Source organism: Capsella rubella, unplaced genomic scaffold (genome assembly GCF_000375325.1).
Source record: "Capsella rubella cultivar Monte Gargano unplaced genomic scaffold, Caprub1_0 scaffold_3, whole genome shotgun sequence".
In the NCBI taxonomy this organism is placed as follows: Eukaryota; Viridiplantae; Streptophyta; class Magnoliopsida; order Brassicales; family Brassicaceae; genus Capsella; species Capsella rubella.
Genome location: NW_006238921.1, coordinates 3610083 through 3628288, shown reverse-complemented (window position 1 = coordinate 3628288; position 18206 = coordinate 3610083). Strand labels below are relative to the sequence as shown.

Genomic DNA, 18206 nt, shown 5'->3' with positions numbered 1-18206 from the left:
AGAACCGGTTCTAACCGGGTATTAAAACTGGGGTCTCTTTAGACGCCTAGTAATCTCAGAAAATGAAAAGCATCCGTCTCGAGCGGCACACACAAACGCCAAAATCAGATTAAAAAGCCAGAAAAAATAGCGATCTTGCTCTGCTCAGCCACACTGCAGCAAATCAGAATCGCTCTCGCCGCTCTTCTAATTTCCGGTAAACGTTTTACAATTCCGTTGCAGTTTATATTTTGTTCTTCTTCTTCTCCGGCCACAAAGAGTTGTACCCAAATTTCGCGTTCGATTTCTCCATTTTTTAATCGCGACTCGAAAAAATCGTCTTTTTTTTTGTTTTCTTCATGTTAGGGCTATAACAGAAAGCTTGATCTAGTGTAAAGAGCTGAACCCTAAATTGCATGAATGATCACTCGATCTAGTAGATCTTCAGAATTTTACCTTCCAAAAATCATTGCTTTATCTTATTTTGATTATGGGTTTCTTGTCTTTTGTTGTCTCCTGAATGTGTTTGTCTGATAATGTTTGTGTGAAAATTGTCTCAAGTAAACCTGCTAACATGAAGTTGTTAGAATCTATGGATTAACTGATAAGTCCTGTATGCTTCCAATCAAGAGCAATTGTTTATTGAGTTTCTGGGTTTAACTTAAGTTTTGGTTCTAAATTCAGCCATGATGTAAAATTTCAGGCGAATGTGGATTAATACTTTGTATAGATTTTGTTGCTGTCAAACCAGAGCTCTTTTAATGTGACATTGTTTTGCAAAGAGCTGATGTTTTTGTCACTTTTATGCTGATGTAGTGAAGAATTATGATGCTGAAAGCAGCGTGGGAACCCGAGTACCACAGAGTATTTGTGGACTTATGCGTGGAGCAGAAGATGTTGGGGAACCAACCTGGAACGCAGCATATATTGAAACCTTTTCAGCAAAGGACGGGGGCTAGGTTCACCAGAAACCAGCTTAAGAATCATTGGGATACAATGATCAAGCAGTGGAAGATATGGTGTAGACTTGTTCAATGCAGTGATATGAAATGGGATCCCCACACAAACACTTTTGGTGCCAGTGATGAAGACTGGGCCAACTATTTACAGGTACAATGAATGGTTTGTGTTCTGTGTATGATTTTGGCTATTTCTTGGTAAGTCTATGATAAAACTTTGATTCGATTTCTCACAGGTGAACCCTGAGGCGGGGCAGTATCGGTTGAATCCTCCATTGTTCCTCAAGAAGCTAGAGATCATCTTTGAAGATAGTACCTTAGATGATGAAGGTTCTTCAGGTAGGAAAAGGAAGCGAATATGCAAGCATCGTGATGAAGAGAATGATACTGGAGATGAAGATATGCTAAGCGCGTCTAATTTCTCGAGTCCTCAGTCTAAGGGATATTGGTCACCTTCCTCACATGAGCTGTTTGTTGATTTGCTGTACCAAGAGGCTTTAAAAGGAAACAGACCTGACTCACATTATCCTAAGGAAACTTGGAAAATGATGCTTGAGACGATCAATCAGAATACCGGAAAAAGCTTTACAAGACCGCAGCTGAAAAATCACTGGGATTGTACCAGGAAAGGATGGAAGATCTGGTGTCAAGTGATTGGTGATCCCATCATGAAATGGGATGCAAATTCCCGAACGTTTGGCGCTACAGAGGAAGACTGGAAAACCTACTTGAAGGTTAAAAAACACGGCTCGGCTTTTTCAAATCAGTTGGAAATTTTACAGCTTGGGACAACGTTTGATCTTTTTGTGTGTTTGTTGTTGTTAATTTACAGGAAAATCATAGAGCTGCAGCATTCAGAAGGAAACATATCCCTCACGCAGATAAACTAGCAACCATCTTCAAAGGACTTATAGAACCTGGAAAAGCCTATTTCCGTCACTATCGCAGGAGAGTGGATGATCATCATCCCGAATCACCACAGCTACATGACCCTACTCCATTATCAACACTCTACACAAACGAGCCAGTCACAGGAAGTGAAGATAGAGCTGATGAAGATGATGATGATGATGATGAGCCTGCTCTGCAGCACATGAGATTTGACGGTGTTGGTTTTGCAGAGTCGCGGTTACAAGATGTTGAAATTGTAACTCCTGGAAGTCACAGGTTCAACACCGAGCTGATGGAGAAGATTCCAGTGAATGCATCGGTCAAGAAGTACGAGTATACCATTGGAGAATGCATTGAGTGTCTGGACACCATGGAAGAGGTTGAGCAAGGCAGTGATCTTTACATGTTTGCCTTGGATTTGTTTCCGACAAAAGAGTACAGAGAGATCTTCTTACAGTTGAAGAACTCAAGTTTGAGAATGTCTTGGCTGCTTAGACGTCGATCTGGTGGCCCTAGCACTGCTGCCTAAGATCCTCTTCTCCCAAACTTCTGATTATTTATCTATCTTTAATTATCTTTCTTAGAAACATGGTACTTTATTCTAAGTTTAGTCGTTATGGGTAATATCTAATGTGTTGGGAGTAACTTAGAACTCTGTTTTCAATAGTGTGAGATATTAAATTATAATATTTGTTTTCAAATTATTAGCCTATTATACCTTATGAGACTACGAGTAATCAGAATAAGCTGACAAGAATCTTCCATTCTAGGTGGATTATAATCTAAGCCAAGAGAGTGATCGTGGACGAACGTTATTGTAAGATGAACTTTAGGTTCCTTGAAAGATTTTATGACAGTGAAACATTACAAGAATCAGTTGTCGTCACTAGTGACTAGTGCCACTACTGAAAGCTACTTTCTAATTGTTAAAACTCTAACCCTCTAGTAACTTGTGTCGGAAGAAAACTACTAAGTCTCTATTGCAGATGAGAAGTTAACTTCAAACCATTTGTATCCTATGATATCGTCTATGTAGCTTTCTCTTCTTTATGTAGGCTTTAAGGAAAAAGCAATAATCGAAACTCAGAAAAAGACTACAAAACCAAATCATAGATATAACCAGCCTTCATTTATAGCTTCGTTGATTAATTAGGCGCCATAACTTCAGTTCCAAGCAGAGGGAAATGAAAGAGAAAATGGCTACTTCGTGTGCTACAATTCTTCTTATCGTGTTTCTCAGTCTCCAATATCTGGCTGAGGCAAACATTCGTCGCTACAAGTTCAATGTAAGTGTTACAGATTTTGGAGTTCTCTTGAACAACAAGCAACCTTCATCTTCTTCTTTATGAGACAGGTAGTGATGAAAAATATTACCAAGCTCTGTTCGACGAAACCAATAGTTACTATTAACGGGAAGTTTCCAGGACCAACTCTTTATGCGAGAGAAGACGATAACGTGATCGTAAACCTAACCAACAACGTCAACTACAATGTCACTATCCACTGGTAATTACAACTCAAAAAGATTCAAGTCATGAGCACGAATCTTGAAAATCTTGACTGATCTCCTAGGAGGGTTTCTACAGGCATGGCGTGAAACAGCTAAGAACAGGATGGTCGGATGGACCAGCCTATATAACACAATGTCCCGTCCAACCAGGAGGAACTTTTGTCTACAACTTCACGCTCACGGGCCAACGAGGAACGCTTCTATGGCACGCCCATATCTCGTGGCTTAGAGCGACTGTTCACGGTGCTATCGTCATTCTTCCAAAGCGTGGTGTACCTTACCCGTTTCCTCGGCCTCATACCGAGAAAATCATCGTTTTCGGTGAGGGCTTTGAAGCTCTAGATAGCTAGTTACTAGATCATATCACTCGTCTCTTAATGTGATAGATGATTGATAGGTGAATGGTGGAAATCAGATGTTGAAGCTGTGATCAATCAATCCACACAATCCGGTTTGCCACCAAATATCTCAGATGCTCACACCATTAACGGACTTACCGGTCGGTCCGGTCCAGTCCCCGGTTGCAAGTCTCGTGGTATAAACTAGAGCTTGACATTATGGCTATTCGGTTAAGTTATATTAAGTATATTCGGTATAAATTTGTTGGACCAAATTAAAACCAATATTTGTTTGATTCAATGTTGGCTATAACATTATGTATATTGTGGAAAATTTTCGGTTTATGTGATATGATATTTAGATAATAATAAGAAATTGCAAATAACAATTTGGTTTTCAGTTTTGGACCTTTTGGTTGTCTTAGTAATCAGTGTAACTTAATTAAATATTCTTATACCAATTGGTTTAAGTAATCTTTTTCGATCACGGCTAATCAGTTTCCTATTGATCGACTTGTCTTGCGATGCTGATCTTAGGTTACACTTTACACGTCAAAACCGGGAAGAAATACCTCTTAAGGATTATCAACGCTGCAGTTAACGACGAACTATTTTTCAAGATCGCAGGACACAACTTCACTGTCGTTGAAGTCGACGCAAGCTACACTAAACCGTTTAACACCGATACGCTTTTCTTAGGTCCAGGCCAAACAACAAACGCAATCTTGACCGCTACTCATCCCCCTGGAAACTTCTTAATGACCATTTCTCCTTTTATGGACACCGTTGTCCCTGTTAATAACGCTACCGGAACCGCTCTTTTGCGGTATAAAGACACAACAACTACACAATCCTTGACAAGTTCCAAGATCCCTCCAATAAACGCTACAAGCATTGCCCTAGGCTTCTCGGACTCTTTAAGAAGCCTAAATTCGCCAGATTATCCAACCAAGGTTCCGTTAAAGATCGATCACTCGCTGTTCTTTACGATAGGAGTTGGCGTGAACCCGTGTACCACGTGTATTAACGGAACCAAAACCATTGCGGACATCAACAACGTTAGCTTTGTGATGCCAACAGTGGCTATGCTTCAAGCACATTATTTCAACAAAAGTGAAGGCGTTTTCACCGATGATTTTCCGGGAAGACCCTTGACGCCGTTTAATTACACGGGCGGTTTGAATAATCTTCGGACAAAGAAGGGAACAAAAGTCTATAGACTTGAGTTTAACTCAACGGTACAAGTTATAATCCAAGGGACAAGTGTTATAGCACCTGAGAGTCATCCCACGCATCTCCATGGATCCAATTTCTTCGTGGTTGGTAAAGGATTGGGGAACTTTGATCCGTTAGAGGATCCTAAGAAGTTTAATCTTATTGATCCTGTTGAGAGGAACACTGTTAGTGTCCCTACCGCAGGATGGACAGCGATTCGGTTTAGAGCAGACAATCCAGGTAATAAATCTTTCACCATATCTCTTATACGAGTGTTTGGACATTTAATTTGACTCCTGAATAATGAATGACTATAATTTGGATTCGGTTAGGTGTTTGGTTCTTTCATTGTCACTTGGAAGTGCACACTTCTTGGGGACTTAAAATGGCGTTTCTTGTGGAAGACGGCAAAAGTTCTAACGAAAAACTTCCACCGCCTCCAAGTGATCTTCCCATATGCTAAATTTAATATATCTATTGAAATTTCATAAACATTGAGAAGAAAGAAAAAGAGTGAATAGTTTGGTTACTTGTTATTCAAGAAAGAGTCAATGGCTTGAAAAGTTACAAGACTTTCTCAAGTCTTTGCAGTTTGTTTTCATTTCTTTGTTCTTGTTGATTATTTCCCATAAAAATAATAATTATGACTGAATTATCTGAATTTTTTGTTTTTGTTCATTTGAAAATTAATGGAAGCTAGAATGTTTTATTTTTTCCAAAAGTAGATAAAACCGAGAATTTCTTGGAAAGTTTCTGTTTCAAGAAAGTAATTTACTAAAAACTGTTCTGAACATGAAAACAAAGTTAAATGGAGAGATAGTGGGGGGGGGGGGGGGATTCAGTGAGCTTTAGCTATTGAGATTTGTGACACTTTCAGAAAATATCTCCCACCGACGCATTATTACTAAAACCAATCATCACTTACTTATATGAAGAATACTTATATGAAGAAGGGAAGAATTACAAAATTATCGCGTCAGGTAGGGGTCGAACCTACGACCTTCTGCTTAGGAAACAGACGCTCTATCCACTGAGCTACAGACGCTTCTTTGCTAATCGTCTTAGAAATTTCTTAGATAACAATGAAGTCAACCGTGTGAACCAGAAAAAAGAGGCGATAGAAGGAAATTTGTCGTTTTCCGAATATTATAATTTTGTAATGAAACAGCATGAATCCGAGTGGGAGTGGTGCCATGCCATTCGCTGTTCGACCAATCCAAATACGCCAAAACAAAAAGCAAAAACCTTTTCCTTCTTTCTCCTCTCTCTCTCTCAGTGCCCAATTCCACAGTGTCTCTCTCTGTATAAGACCCTTCTAGTTTGTCCTTCACAATCTATCTCTCTCTCTTTCTACTGGCTCTTCTCAACTCAAGCCCTCACCTAGTCTCCCTCTCTTTCTCTTACTCAACTGATCTTTGCTGTTTTCGTCTTCCTTCTACGACCCACTTTTTTGCAGATTCTTTAGATTCTTCTAAGCTTTGAGTCTTTTTCTGATTCGAGTGTCGGTTTTATTATATGCTTCAAATCTCTCACCCATATCAGGTTCTTGATTCTTTCGGTATACGATTCTTGATTCTTTTTTTCCTTCCCTTTTGTTTTTTTCCTTCCTTTGATTCCTAATATATTATCATTAAATTCTAATTCTTTTATATATAAAAGCTTCTATCTTTTCCTAATATATCACAAATCAATCTTTCAAGCTTTCTCATACTAAACAAGAAAATGGACTTTTTTGAGCTGTTTTTGTAGTTGGAACTTATTCTTCTGAGTGACCTCTTCTTTGTTTTTTTTTATAGCTATGGAGACTCTGCATCCACTCTCTCACCTGCCTATCTCTGACCACCGGTTCGTATTTCAAGAGATGATGAGCTTACAAAGCTCGAGCAGCAGCAGCAGCTGGACTAAAGAAGAGAACAAGATGTTCGAACGAGCTCTTGCCATATACGCTGAAGACTCGCCTGATCGCTGGTTCAAAGTTGCTTCCATGATCCCTGGGAAGACTGTTTTGGATGTCATGAATCAGTATAGTAAGCTCGAAGAAGACGTTTCCGATATTGAAGCAGGACGTGTCCCCATTCCTGGTTACCCTGCAGCTTCTTCTCCCTCTGCGTTTGACCCTGAGACGTGTCGGAAACGGCCTAATGGAGCCAGAGGATCTGATCATGATCGAAAGAAAGGAGTTCCTTGGACTGAGGAAGAACACAGGTTTAATAGACTCTTCCTAGGTTTTCTTGCAGTATAAGCCACTCCCCTGTTTTTCTTAGGGTTAACATTGCTCTGTTTCTTCTTCTTTGCAGGAGATTCTTGTTAGGGCTTCTTAAGTACGGGAAAGGAGACTGGAGAAACATATCAAGAAACTTCGTGGTGTCTAAGACGCCAACACAAGTCGCGAGCCACGCCCAAAAGTATTACCAAAGACAGCTCTCCGGAGCCAAGGACAAACGCCGGCCAAGTATCCATGACATCACAACCGTCAATCTCCTCAAAGCCAACCTCAACCGTTCCTTTTCCGATCATAGTGACATCCTCCCAGATTTAGGTTTTACCGACAAGGATAATGCTGAAGAGGGAGTAATGTTTATGGGTCAGAATCTATCTTCAGAAACCTTATTTTCTCCATCACCAACATCTTTCGACGCTGCCTTTAACTTCGCCGGAGCAAATGCCTTCAGTGCCAGAGCTTAAAGGTAACAACATAGAATCCCATATCAAGCTCAGCGTTCTAAAGAAGTTGAGTTTTGAAACTGTAATTAGAGGAATACAAGCAAAAACCAAGTTATTTACATATATATGTATTGTGTGGTTTAAAAATGTAAGAACTATATTTACATATATAGATCATGGTTATGTATTGTGTGGTTTAAAAACCAAGTTATTTACATAATTTTCCCTTTAAAAATGTAAGAACTTGTGTTCTCCGTTACATGAGTGTGACTTTGTATTTCTGTGTTTGTGTCTACGAAATTAGAATACGTATTAAATATCTATGTTTTCTTCTTTTCCATTAATTATAGATTTATAGTCTGTGAAAAAGACTTGTGCTCTATAATAAGATTTAACCATGATCTATTTTTGTGGTGTCAAATGCAAAGATATAAAGAATCAAGAGATCCAACTCCACACATATATGAAAGATTTGTTAAAAGTTCTACCTATATAGAACAGTTCATTTAGTTTATTTTATTGCAACTAAAGCAAAACAATTTTCTTTTAACGGATAAATTAAATTCGAGTAATCGTTTTTTCTTTTCTTTGCCAAAACTTATCTTGAACTTACTGCATGCGGATGAGCATCATCTAATATATATTTAGAAACTATATATAAATCTTGAAACTGCTTTGTTTATCATATCGTTTACTTTTTTTTGTTAGTTTAATAATTAGCAGGGTGTAAGAACTTAAATTAATTTAGGGGGAAAAATATAAACGATATGCGTTGGGTGAGTGTTGGTGGAAGGTATGAAGAATTGAATTAATGATCTGTGTAATAAAATAGAGGCTGAGTCTGCTTTCCACTTCTGACCAAAGAATCTCATTCTTCTCATCTATTACACCAACCTCTTTGCCTCCCCAAATATAAAAAAACGATTAAGAGTTTAATTATGCAATAATGTCATGCGAGATATAAAATAAGCATATAGACGAGAATTAAAAAAAATGGTCAAGTTGTTTTCGACAAAAAAACTATAAACTTTAATTAAGCAATGGCTATACGATAGCTCATATATATTTAAGGAAATGGGATTTGATTAAAATATCAAATAAATATTTTAGATGAATATTGATCATCAATAGTGATATATGATGCTATTGCAATTTGCGAGTCTCCTATTACGGATTAGAGAAAAAAAGAAAGTAGTTTCTTCTTTCTTTGCAACTTTATTATATACAGAAATGGCTTTACTTCTTTTGCCACCCTTTTGTTATTTTGTCACTTTCGATCTGGTCGCTTAGATGGGATCTACATGCCTTACACTGATGTGCCAATAAACCATTCATTGTTCTTACGTCACACATGCATTACTATATACTATACATTATACACTATTTATAATATGCGTGGGTACATACTATATATACATATATATCCAGTACTATGCGATGGATTAAAGATTTTGCTAGGCCGATAACTTTGAAAACAACAGGAAGAGAAGAAAAAAGAATTTTAAAGTGAAATTACGATTTTTCATATATTTTTCTACAATATTATAGAAACACATTCTAGAGAATTACTAAAGAATTGAAGAGTTGTAAATTATTTATCAAATATCTATATTATTATATCATGATTGAGATAACTTTTTGTGAAATGATATTCTTAAAATATGTTAAAGAAATCAAGATTTTGTTCTAGTAGTATACGCTAAATTTAGTGAGAGGAGCAATTAGTGCATGTATTACTTATAATTAGTGCATGTATTTACTATACCGACCCGACATAACATTTGCACAAAACGGCTACGTACGTGGGTATAACATCATAAAGGACATTGAGCAATTTAATAAGTACGAGAAACGTCGGGAAGCTTTGCGACCTTAAGATAATCCTAATATTTGATCAAAAAAGAAAGCTAATCCTAATCATGAATAGAATAATTAAACAATATCATTCAACTACTTTAGGTAAACGACAAAACCAAGTTCATAATAATATTTTCTTATTTTTTTTTGGGGGTATGAAACGATATTTATAATCTTTGGCTAATTGTTTAATTGTAACACTTATCAAGAAAAGAAAAAGAAAATGTGCTTGGAAAGTAGGCTTAAAAGCAAGTATTGCGTAACAAAGCACGTTCTTGATTTCATGATTTCAAAATACAAAAATTTCCGCTTATCATCATATCCTTTTCAACAAGCTTACGCCACTACTTCACTTTATTTTACCTTCCAAACACCTCTTTATTTTTTTCTTTGGCGGCCCTTCACTGTTAACCTTTCTTTTTTTTTTTGCTTCTTTTTTTTCATAATCATAACAAAATCTCAATAAAAGTGACAATCCTTCTTCCTTCTATCTCTATCAATGTAGTCATCATGTAGACACTTTATTCACACTTAATATATATATTTGTAAACCGGACATGAGCTCCACACACATCCGGTGTACGAGTCTTATGACGAATCTAATTTTGTGATTTATATATATATATATTTGAGTAGCATTTTGAGCTATGGTAAGTTATCTTCCATTGCTTATTTCATCTAGTAAGGAAAAGAAAATATAAACACCATATGATAAGAGAAAAAACAGTATTCTGACTTCTGAGACGAGAACTACATATTAATATTATAACCATTGTGTAGTAACAACTAACAACAGTAGTGGAAGATCATCGGAACGAGACTGAATCCGTTTTGTCCCACAACAGACCTTCTTCACATGCAGTAAATGACAGACAGAGTAATATCTGATTAGAGAACCTCCTAAATCTCGAAATTTTGGCTGCATTTTAACTCTCAGTGATTGCGGGTATGGCAACAGGCTTTGAGTCCTCTACTTTTTCATGTTCCTTGTTCAATAACTGAAACATTACATCCAGTGATGAACAAAACATATTGCATACAGCAAATTCAATCAATCACCTAAGAACGATAGAGAGAGATGGTTGTCTCTAACCTTGTTGTTGATCAAACTGTGGAGGGCAATTACACTACGGATGAGGGAAGAAAGGTAGATAACGAGCATCATGTCATTTGTTTTTACTGCACAAAATAAATTAAGTTAGGGGAAAAAGAATGCAAATGCGAGTATAGCTATGCTAACATAAAATTTCAAGGCAGAAAAGGGCAAACCTGCAAAGGCCTTAACCAACTCGTTGACGTTCAAGTTAGGAAGCAAGTTGAATACGTCCTACAGATTTCCAAAAGAGTATTTAATTTAGCTGAATTATCATTAGTAGCAACCACATATATTGTGATATAGCTTCTACTAGTTATCTAGAATTAGGAGATGAAAGTTTTTTAACCTGGAGATGGTATAAGATTTCATGGTTTAATGGGAGTCTTCCTTCAATTACAAGGTCAAGGTAACTCCGAATCTCCCGAAGTCGTGCATCCAATCCCTTCAGAGAAGTAAGTTTCGCAGTGACCTGAGAAACAGTTCACAAATAATTTCAGTTTCCTCAAGCATACAAGATATATGTTCCTCACATTTTGTTTTGCCAGCAAAAATCATACATTTGGATAAACATTAAGAATCTTGATAATGAAATTCTTAGGTTAGGTGTGAAGAAAACAACCTCAGTTGCTAAAGTACTGATGGTTGTGTCTTTTACATCCCTGAGCAAATGTTCCACACCTGTTCAAGACCAACCACCCGACATAAACAAAATGAGTAGGATTCCAATGAGTTTCCTCGGAAGCAACTACAAATAGAAAAACTATTCCATCACTGATGCACTAAAACAAGGAAATCAAACCATCAAAGGTTTTCTGTTCCATAAGTGGACATACCAATTTCCTCGACTTCATGAGCCGCAATTTCTGTAGGCACGTGTACAAACACCTGCTGGCTTTTCTGGGTAGCATTCTGCAGAGAACGAAGTTTGGATGAAGGCAATTATATATATGGATATAACTAAACAAATGCAGAAAGATAAGAAAGTAAGTCATGTATGTCAGATGCAACTTAACAGCCGAGCAAGTGATATGGTTAGAAATTGACTGGTATTTACCTCCTTCACCTCCTCAACTGCATAGTATGCTTTTGTGGGGATTCCAAGTTCTTTAGGCTGGACATCAATAATGACCAACACTGGATTTGGAACGTAGCTGAAACACCAGAAGGAAAGATTAAAACCCAAAGCAATACAGAAATAAGAAATAGCAAGACAGTAGATAGATAGTGAATGCTTTGAAAAAGGTTGTACATATATAACTTAGACAGACCATAGAACCATATATTAGACATCTCATGTCACCACAACGAGAAACAAAGATAAGACTGACTAATTCTGCTTGGTCTTACCCGTTGAATAAAGCGTGAACATCCAAATCATTCTCTCTGAGTTTAGGACCCGTGCTGTACCAGCCCACAACATGCTCCTTAGCTGAAAGCAAAGATTAACTAAGTCATCAAGAGGTTTTCCTCATATTCATATATACACTTCAGTAGTATTTTTACCGAGCAATACCATTAATCCTCTTGAACATGTGAAACATGGACTCATGGTAGTTGTGATCAAGAAACCAGATGCTAGAGTCTTTGTCATCTTCCTCAAAAGGCACTGTAAAACCGAGATACAAAAGGTCAAACAAGTGATATGCAAGTAATCAACGCACTTGCGAACAAGCTCATAGTGTAATGTAATGTGAAAAATCAAATGACTCTTGTTACACTCTCTCTAAGAAACTAATTCAACCACCAATATTATACTCATCACTCCGATAAGGAATTAAGCTACTAGAGCCAAGCTTGACTGATCCAATACAACTAAGTTTGAGGTCAGTATCACAAATCAACTCAAACTAAGTCAATTCTGAAACCCAAAAGCTTAAAAACCACCTAAAATGGTGAAACCGAATTCAATTACACACAAGAACACTAAACAAATCGAATTCTACAACCAGCAAGAGCTCAACAAAACGTTCGAGATCCGTGAGAAAGGAAAAGGCAAAACCAGGGGACCTGCATAGCTGTTGGTGACGTCGACGGTACCACGAGAGCTACTTCCGAGCAAAACGCCGATGACGCGCTTGCGTGTGTCCTTGGCTACACGATTGTAATGGTCGACGATACTAAGCAAGACAAGTGGGTGAACGATCACATTCTCGATCGTCCTTGCCGATATTTGCTGCGTTTTTATCACATCCATTTCTCGGGTGAATCAAATTTGCTCGAGAACTACTCAATTGTTTTCACCTGTGATTATCAACTTCCGATTTCGTTTTCCTTCGACGGAGCTCGAGTTAGCTTCTTCTCCAGGAAAACAAGCACAGCGTTAATAAATTCTTTTCTAACAATTTTATAACGCACTATGGGTTTAAACTAATAACGGGCCTTTATAAAGCCCAATTATATGGGCTTTTAAAGATAATAATTTGGACAATTATACCCAGATGTCTAACTAATATTGTCTAATTAATGTTTCAGATTTATAAATTTTACAGTTTTTGGTTTTGCACTACTAAAGTCTTTGACCACACACTGTAGAGAAGTGCATTCACATCCTTGGATTAAGCTAATACAGTACTATCCATAGCTCAGATTATTAAATCCACAAGAAAAGGAAAATATTTCAACGACCCAACTTGTTCTACATCATAGCTCATACATTGGATTTGGATAGTAGTAATATATTAAAAATACAACAAGATCTTTTAAAAAGGTTAAAGATATGGGTTAACAGTTTTAAAGAAAGCTTAATCGAAGATCTAACGGCGGAGGGTGTTCCATCTCAGCTCCACATGATGAATAATATGGAGAGAACGACGTCGTGCTCGTCTCTCGAATGTATTCACGGTACTGGTTGTTGTTATTATTGCCTCTAGCTCTCATTTTCTCGACTTTGGAGTTGGAGTCTTCAAATGGATTCACTGGAAAGAGTTGTAATGTCTCTATCACCTTCTCTTCCTCTTGACACTCTTCTTCGTTTATCTCAAAAACATCTACAGTTATATATTATCTCACCCATCAAATAAATTATCTAAAAATATAAAACTATCATCATAATATAGAGCTTAAAAAGATTATATATATACCTCTAGTTGATAATTGTTGGTGATGATGATGATGGTGGTGATGATCAAAGTCAATGGAGATTTTACGACGTTTCTGCCTCTCCCTAGCCTTATGGTTCTGGAACCAATAGAAAACGTTCTTGCTCTCGATCTTGCCGTAGAAACTGAGCTCCGTAGAGATCTTCTGAATCTGATCAGTGGTCGGGGTTCTAAGACCGGCTCGGAACAGATCCGTCAGAATCTTCAACTGCTCCACGGTCGGATTCCACCTCCCGCACTTCGTTCCCGTCCCTCCTCCTCCTCCTCCGTTGTTGTTGTTGCCCCGTAAGGTTCGACCTTTCACAGAGTAAGACATTTTTCAGATAAAATCCTCCTCAGCTGTTTACGTTTTAGGGACTGTATATGTATATTAATCCATATATATATATATAGTGGTGATTTATTCACTTCATGTAGTAGTTTATTATGTTTTTGGGATTTTCTAAGTGAAAAAGGAGAGCTGAATTGATAAAAATTGTCGGGAGGAGAGGTTTTCGAGTTATGTGTCGTTTTATGATGAGTTGTTTATTACGAAATGCATGCTTTGTTTTTTTTGGGGATTTGGGAGAGACTGATCTTCGCAGGATTTGATCGATTTCTTTATCCTATATATATATAACCTATCTAGGCTTCTGTTCCATGTATATATACATATTGTAGATTGTCTTGTGTGTATGATATACTATATAAGTAATTATTACAATTAGATCTAACATTACCATAACTTAATTTTTATATCAGAACCAACGATTGGGAAAATGAGACATCCAAATTGATTGACTCTATTTTCGTTTGTTGTGACTCGCACAATCCCCCTTCAACACAGTTTGTTACTATTCAAAACTCAAAACACACTTAAAATGATCAAACATTTGTAGCATAACGGTTTGCACTTAAGTTTGAAATGGTTCTAAAATTTTATGCAAATACGTTATTTTAAACGGATGACAGGTAAATTTTATATATAAATGAAAATGAGACGAATAAAATTATTAGCATATCATTGTGTGAACAGATTGTACGTTTGTCTTACTTCCACAGAAGATGTGACACTTGAGTAAGTTTGGTCGGCAAGTGTAGACAGAAATTTTGAAAAAAATTAACCTCTTGTTATGTATATAAGAAAATGAACAATATTACATATATCTGATTCTGGATCATATATGAATTTACGAAAGAAAAGCATTCGTGTACACTAATAGAAGAATCTGGCTTACACAACTACTACTTACTAGACGAATCAACAAAGAACTCTTCTAGAATGAAGAATATTGAAACGATTTTCTCAAAACAAACAAAAAAACAAATGCTTCTTTACTTTTTTTCGATAGTGGCGAGTCTTTTACTAATCGCAATATGCTTTTACTACAAATAAATCTGATCTTTTAAAGTTTGATAAGACGATACTAACACGAATCATTTATAAGTACATATACATGTTTTGGTATCTTTGGTCTTGTACTTTAAGTCAAATATATGTAATATTATACAAGTTTAAGATCCTATCAATACTAAAAGAAATAGAAAAAGAAAAGGAGAACGACAACATATATTACATCGTTTGTTTATTAACTATATTAATGTGGGCGTCAAAATGTCTTAATGGTGAAGACTTTAGATGAGACATGCACGGGACGCTAAGCAAGACTGAAAATGGTCCAAATAATAAAATGACAATGTGAATAAAACCAAACATTGTTTTTATACAACAAAGTACTATATAGCTCTCCACTAAACACCATAACACTACTTACAAATGTATCTTTGTCTCTCTCTCGCATATAATCTGCATCTTGTTTTTAAAAATTTCATCAATTCGGTGTCAAAGTCAAAGTTCACGTGGCTTTTGTTACTTGGAATCATCCCAGTTAAGTTTACACGACATCTTTGTTTAGTGTTTTCTTTGTCAATATCCGTTTTCATTAACCTCATAAATATTAACAACAGTATAAATAATATGTATTATAATTAAATATCTTAGCAGATATCTCATGCAACCTTAAAATCGATCAGTACTCTTGAGTCTAACATACGTAGATTTATGAATATCCATTATCTTTATTTGGTTCATGTAAACTTTATGATTAAGAATTTGAGATTTTGGAGATAAAGCAAGCACGCACAATACTGGTTAGAGATGACACAAAAAGCTACGAGTTATAAAAAAGTTAAGATTGCATTGCATGTCGTGGATTTGAACCTTGTAGGCTTGTACGCAAAAACTCTCATATAGGATGCAGTGAAACATTTCATTGCATATCCTTATGTTAGAAATCGAGTATCAAGAACAACGATCTGAGATGAACTCTAACTCGAATCTATCTTTTGAATACGATCGCTTTGTGTTTGAGTTTGTGCAAATAAAGAAACGAGAACAAAGAACACACGATTTGTTACCCAGTTCAGCGTGATCGATGTGATCACACCTACGTCTGGGGCCGAATCAATCCGGCAAATCCACTATCAAAATGAGTAAGAACCAGCTCGAACTTGAGCTTTACAACAATGGCGGATCTCTCTCACAAGTCTCTCTCTCTCTCGATACAACAGACTTGAAACAGAAAAATATGAAGAAGTGATAAGAGATGAAACGATCCGTTTCAGAATATAACAAACTCTTCACTGCAGTTAGAGACTTTGCATTGCTTCTTCTTTATCCGGTTCAATCAACAATCTTCTAAACCGGAGATAACCGCCTGATCAATTCTTCTAAGCTTCAATCAAACCAACCAAAGCTAATAGGATTTGAATCAGACCTGAACCTTCAACACTCCACCTTGATTCAATTCCTCTCATTTCATGGACTTGCACTTACATGGATTTAACCTTCAGCAGTGATGATTCTTCATCTCACCTGAGCAACTTTAGAAAATCTAAAGCTGCTTCAAACTTCTGCACAGGAATGCCTTTAGTAAGCATATCAGCAAGATTCTTTGAAGTGTGAATCTTCAATACCTCAACTTCCCCAGATTCAATGATGTCTCTGATAAAATTGTATTTGACTGCAATATGCTTTGTCCTCTCATGAAATGTATTGTTCTTTGACAAGCAGATTGCAGACTGTGAATCACACCAAACAGTGACCTTATCTTGCTTAAACCCCATATCCTCCAACAGTCCTTTAAGCCATAATGCTTCCTTTACAGCCTCTGAAAGAGCAACATACTCTGCTTCAGTTGTAGACAAAGCAGCAACAGGTTGCAAATTTGATTTCCAGCTTACAGTGTTTCCACCAACTGTAAAAACATAACCACTGATGGATCTTCTTTTATCAAGGTCTGCAGCATAATCCGAGTCACAAAAACCTTGTATATCAAGCTCCTTTCCACAAGTAAATGTCAAATTCAGATCACTAGACCCATTTAGATATCTTAGTAACCATTTGACAGCTTCCCAATGTATTCTCCCAGGTCGACTCATGAATCTACTTACAAGACCAATAGCATGAGCTACATCAGGCCTGGTGCCAACCATAGCATACATTATGCTTCCTATTGCACTAGAATAGGGAACTCTCTCTAAATCCACACACTCATCATCATTCTTAACAGCTGACAACTTAAAGTGTGCACCAATGGGAGTACTTACTGACTTAGAATCAGTCATATTAAACCTCTGCAATACCTTTCTCATGTATTGTGACTGAGATAAATGCAGAATACCTTCTTCTCTGTTTCGGATTATATCAATTCCTAGAATCCTACTTGCAGCTCCCATATCTTTCATCTCAAATTCCATACTTAAAACTCTCTTGAGTTTATCTATCTCTGCTATACTCCTAGCAGCTATCAACATGTCATCAACATACAAAAGTAAGTAGACAAATTTTTCAGGATTTACCTCTTTCACATAGACACAGGAATCATGCTCACTTCTGACAAACTCATGTTTCATCATGAATGCATTAAACCTCTTGTTCCATTGCCGAGGAGCCTGTTTCAAGCCATACAAAGACTTCTTTAGCAAACATACTTGATCTTGTTTAGAATTTACCTCAAAACCTTCAGGCTGTTCCATATATAATGGCTGATCAAGCTCCCCATGTAAGAATGCTGTCTTAACATCCATTTGTTCCAGCTCTAAATCATCTTTAACAACCAATGACATTAGTACTCTAATAGAGATATGCTTCACAACTGGTGCAAACACTTCTTGGTAATCAATACCAACTCTCTGAGTAAATCCTCTGGCAACCAACCTTGCCTTGTATCTTTCAGGCTCCACTCCTGGGATTCCAGGCTTCTTCTTGAACAACCATCTGCAACTGATCACCTTTTGATCTTTAGGGCGATCTACAATAGTCCAAGTACCATTTTTCAACAAAGAATTCATTTCTTCTGTCATGCCTGCATCCCATGCTTCCCAATGCTTGTCTTCTTTAGCTTCATGGTAGCAACTAGGTTCTTCACTTTCTAATTCCTCAGCAGCCATTAGAGCAAAAGCAAACTGAGAGTAATCTGAAAACTTTACTGGAGCCTTGATTTCTCTTCTAACTCTATCCCGAGCTAACTGATAGTTTGATAATCTTTCAGTAGCTTCAGGTAAGTCACCTTCAGGTTCATAATACTCAGAATCAGAATCACTAGAGACAATCTCAAC

General features: G+C 36.9%; 5 protein-coding genes and 1 non-coding gene across 8 annotated transcripts; 3 read left to right on the top strand and 3 right to left on the bottom strand.

Moving 5' to 3' along the window:
• The first annotated feature begins 84 nt into the window (after positions 1-84).
• On the top strand, positions 85-2533 carry LOC17892619 (L10-interacting MYB domain-containing protein). 2 transcript variants are annotated; one of them, XM_006297468.2, is made up of 4 exons: positions 85-196; positions 796-1089; positions 1175-1672; positions 1771-2533. In XM_006297468.2, the coding sequence occupies exons 2-4, from the start codon at positions 805-807 to the stop codon at positions 2356-2358; spliced, it is 1371 nt and encodes a 456-aa protein (XP_006297530.1). In that variant the 5' UTR covers positions 85-196; positions 796-804; the 3' UTR covers positions 2359-2533. The 2 variants fall into 2 exon arrangements, with proteins under 2 accessions (XP_006297530.1, XP_023641494.1); XM_023785726.1 differs by lacking the exon at positions 85-196 and adding an exon at positions 266-371.
• A 457-nt stretch (positions 2534-2990) lies between these two features.
• On the top strand, positions 2991-5553 carry LOC17890992 (laccase-22). The gene is made up of 6 exons (XM_023785725.1): positions 2991-3115; positions 3184-3335; positions 3416-3660; positions 3737-3874; positions 4215-5132; positions 5225-5553. The coding sequence occupies exons 1-6, from the start codon at positions 3014-3016 to the stop codon at positions 5353-5355; spliced, it is 1686 nt and encodes a 561-aa protein (XP_023641493.1). The 5' UTR covers positions 2991-3013; the 3' UTR covers positions 5356-5553.
• Positions 5554-5864: 311 nt separating this feature from the next.
• Positions 5865-5937, bottom strand: TRNAR-CCU. Its single transcript has one exon. It is a non-coding gene; the product is annotated as a tRNA-Arg (tRNA).
• A 175-nt stretch (positions 5938-6112) lies between these two features.
• Positions 6113-7888, top strand: LOC17892447 (transcription factor DIVARICATA). 2 transcript variants are annotated; one of them, XM_006298280.2, is made up of 3 exons: positions 6113-6434; positions 6689-7097; positions 7190-7888. In XM_006298280.2, exons 2-3 carry the CDS (start codon positions 6691-6693, stop codon positions 7575-7577), a joined length of 795 nt encoding a protein of 264 aa, XP_006298342.1. In that variant the 5' UTR covers positions 6113-6434; positions 6689-6690; the 3' UTR covers positions 7578-7888. The 2 variants fall into 2 exon arrangements, with proteins under 2 accessions (XP_006298342.1, XP_023641495.1); XM_023785727.1 differs by having other exon boundaries at positions 6113-6450.
• A 2171-nt stretch (positions 7889-10059) lies between these two features.
• On the bottom strand, positions 10060-12818 carry LOC17892025 (26S proteasome non-ATPase regulatory subunit 7 homolog B). The gene is made up of 10 exons (XM_006298116.2): positions 12517-12818; positions 12023-12115; positions 11857-11938; positions 11564-11660; positions 11343-11418; positions 11129-11187; positions 10856-10978; positions 10683-10740; positions 10507-10592; positions 10060-10411 (listed from the first exon to the last, which is right to left on the bottom strand). Exons 1-10 carry the CDS (start codon positions 12701-12703, stop codon positions 10340-10342), a joined length of 933 nt encoding a protein of 310 aa, XP_006298178.1. The 5' UTR covers positions 12704-12818; the 3' UTR covers positions 10060-10339.
• Positions 12819-13061: 243 nt separating this feature from the next.
• On the bottom strand, positions 13062-14184 carry LOC17893593 (WUSCHEL-related homeobox 5). Its single transcript, XM_006299895.2, has 2 exons — positions 13590-14184; positions 13062-13496 (listed from the first exon to the last, which is right to left on the bottom strand). Exons 1-2 carry the CDS (start codon positions 13921-13923, stop codon positions 13240-13242), a joined length of 591 nt encoding a protein of 196 aa, XP_006299957.1. The 5' UTR covers positions 13924-14184; the 3' UTR covers positions 13062-13239.
• Between the last annotated feature and the right edge of the window lie 4022 nt (positions 14185-18206).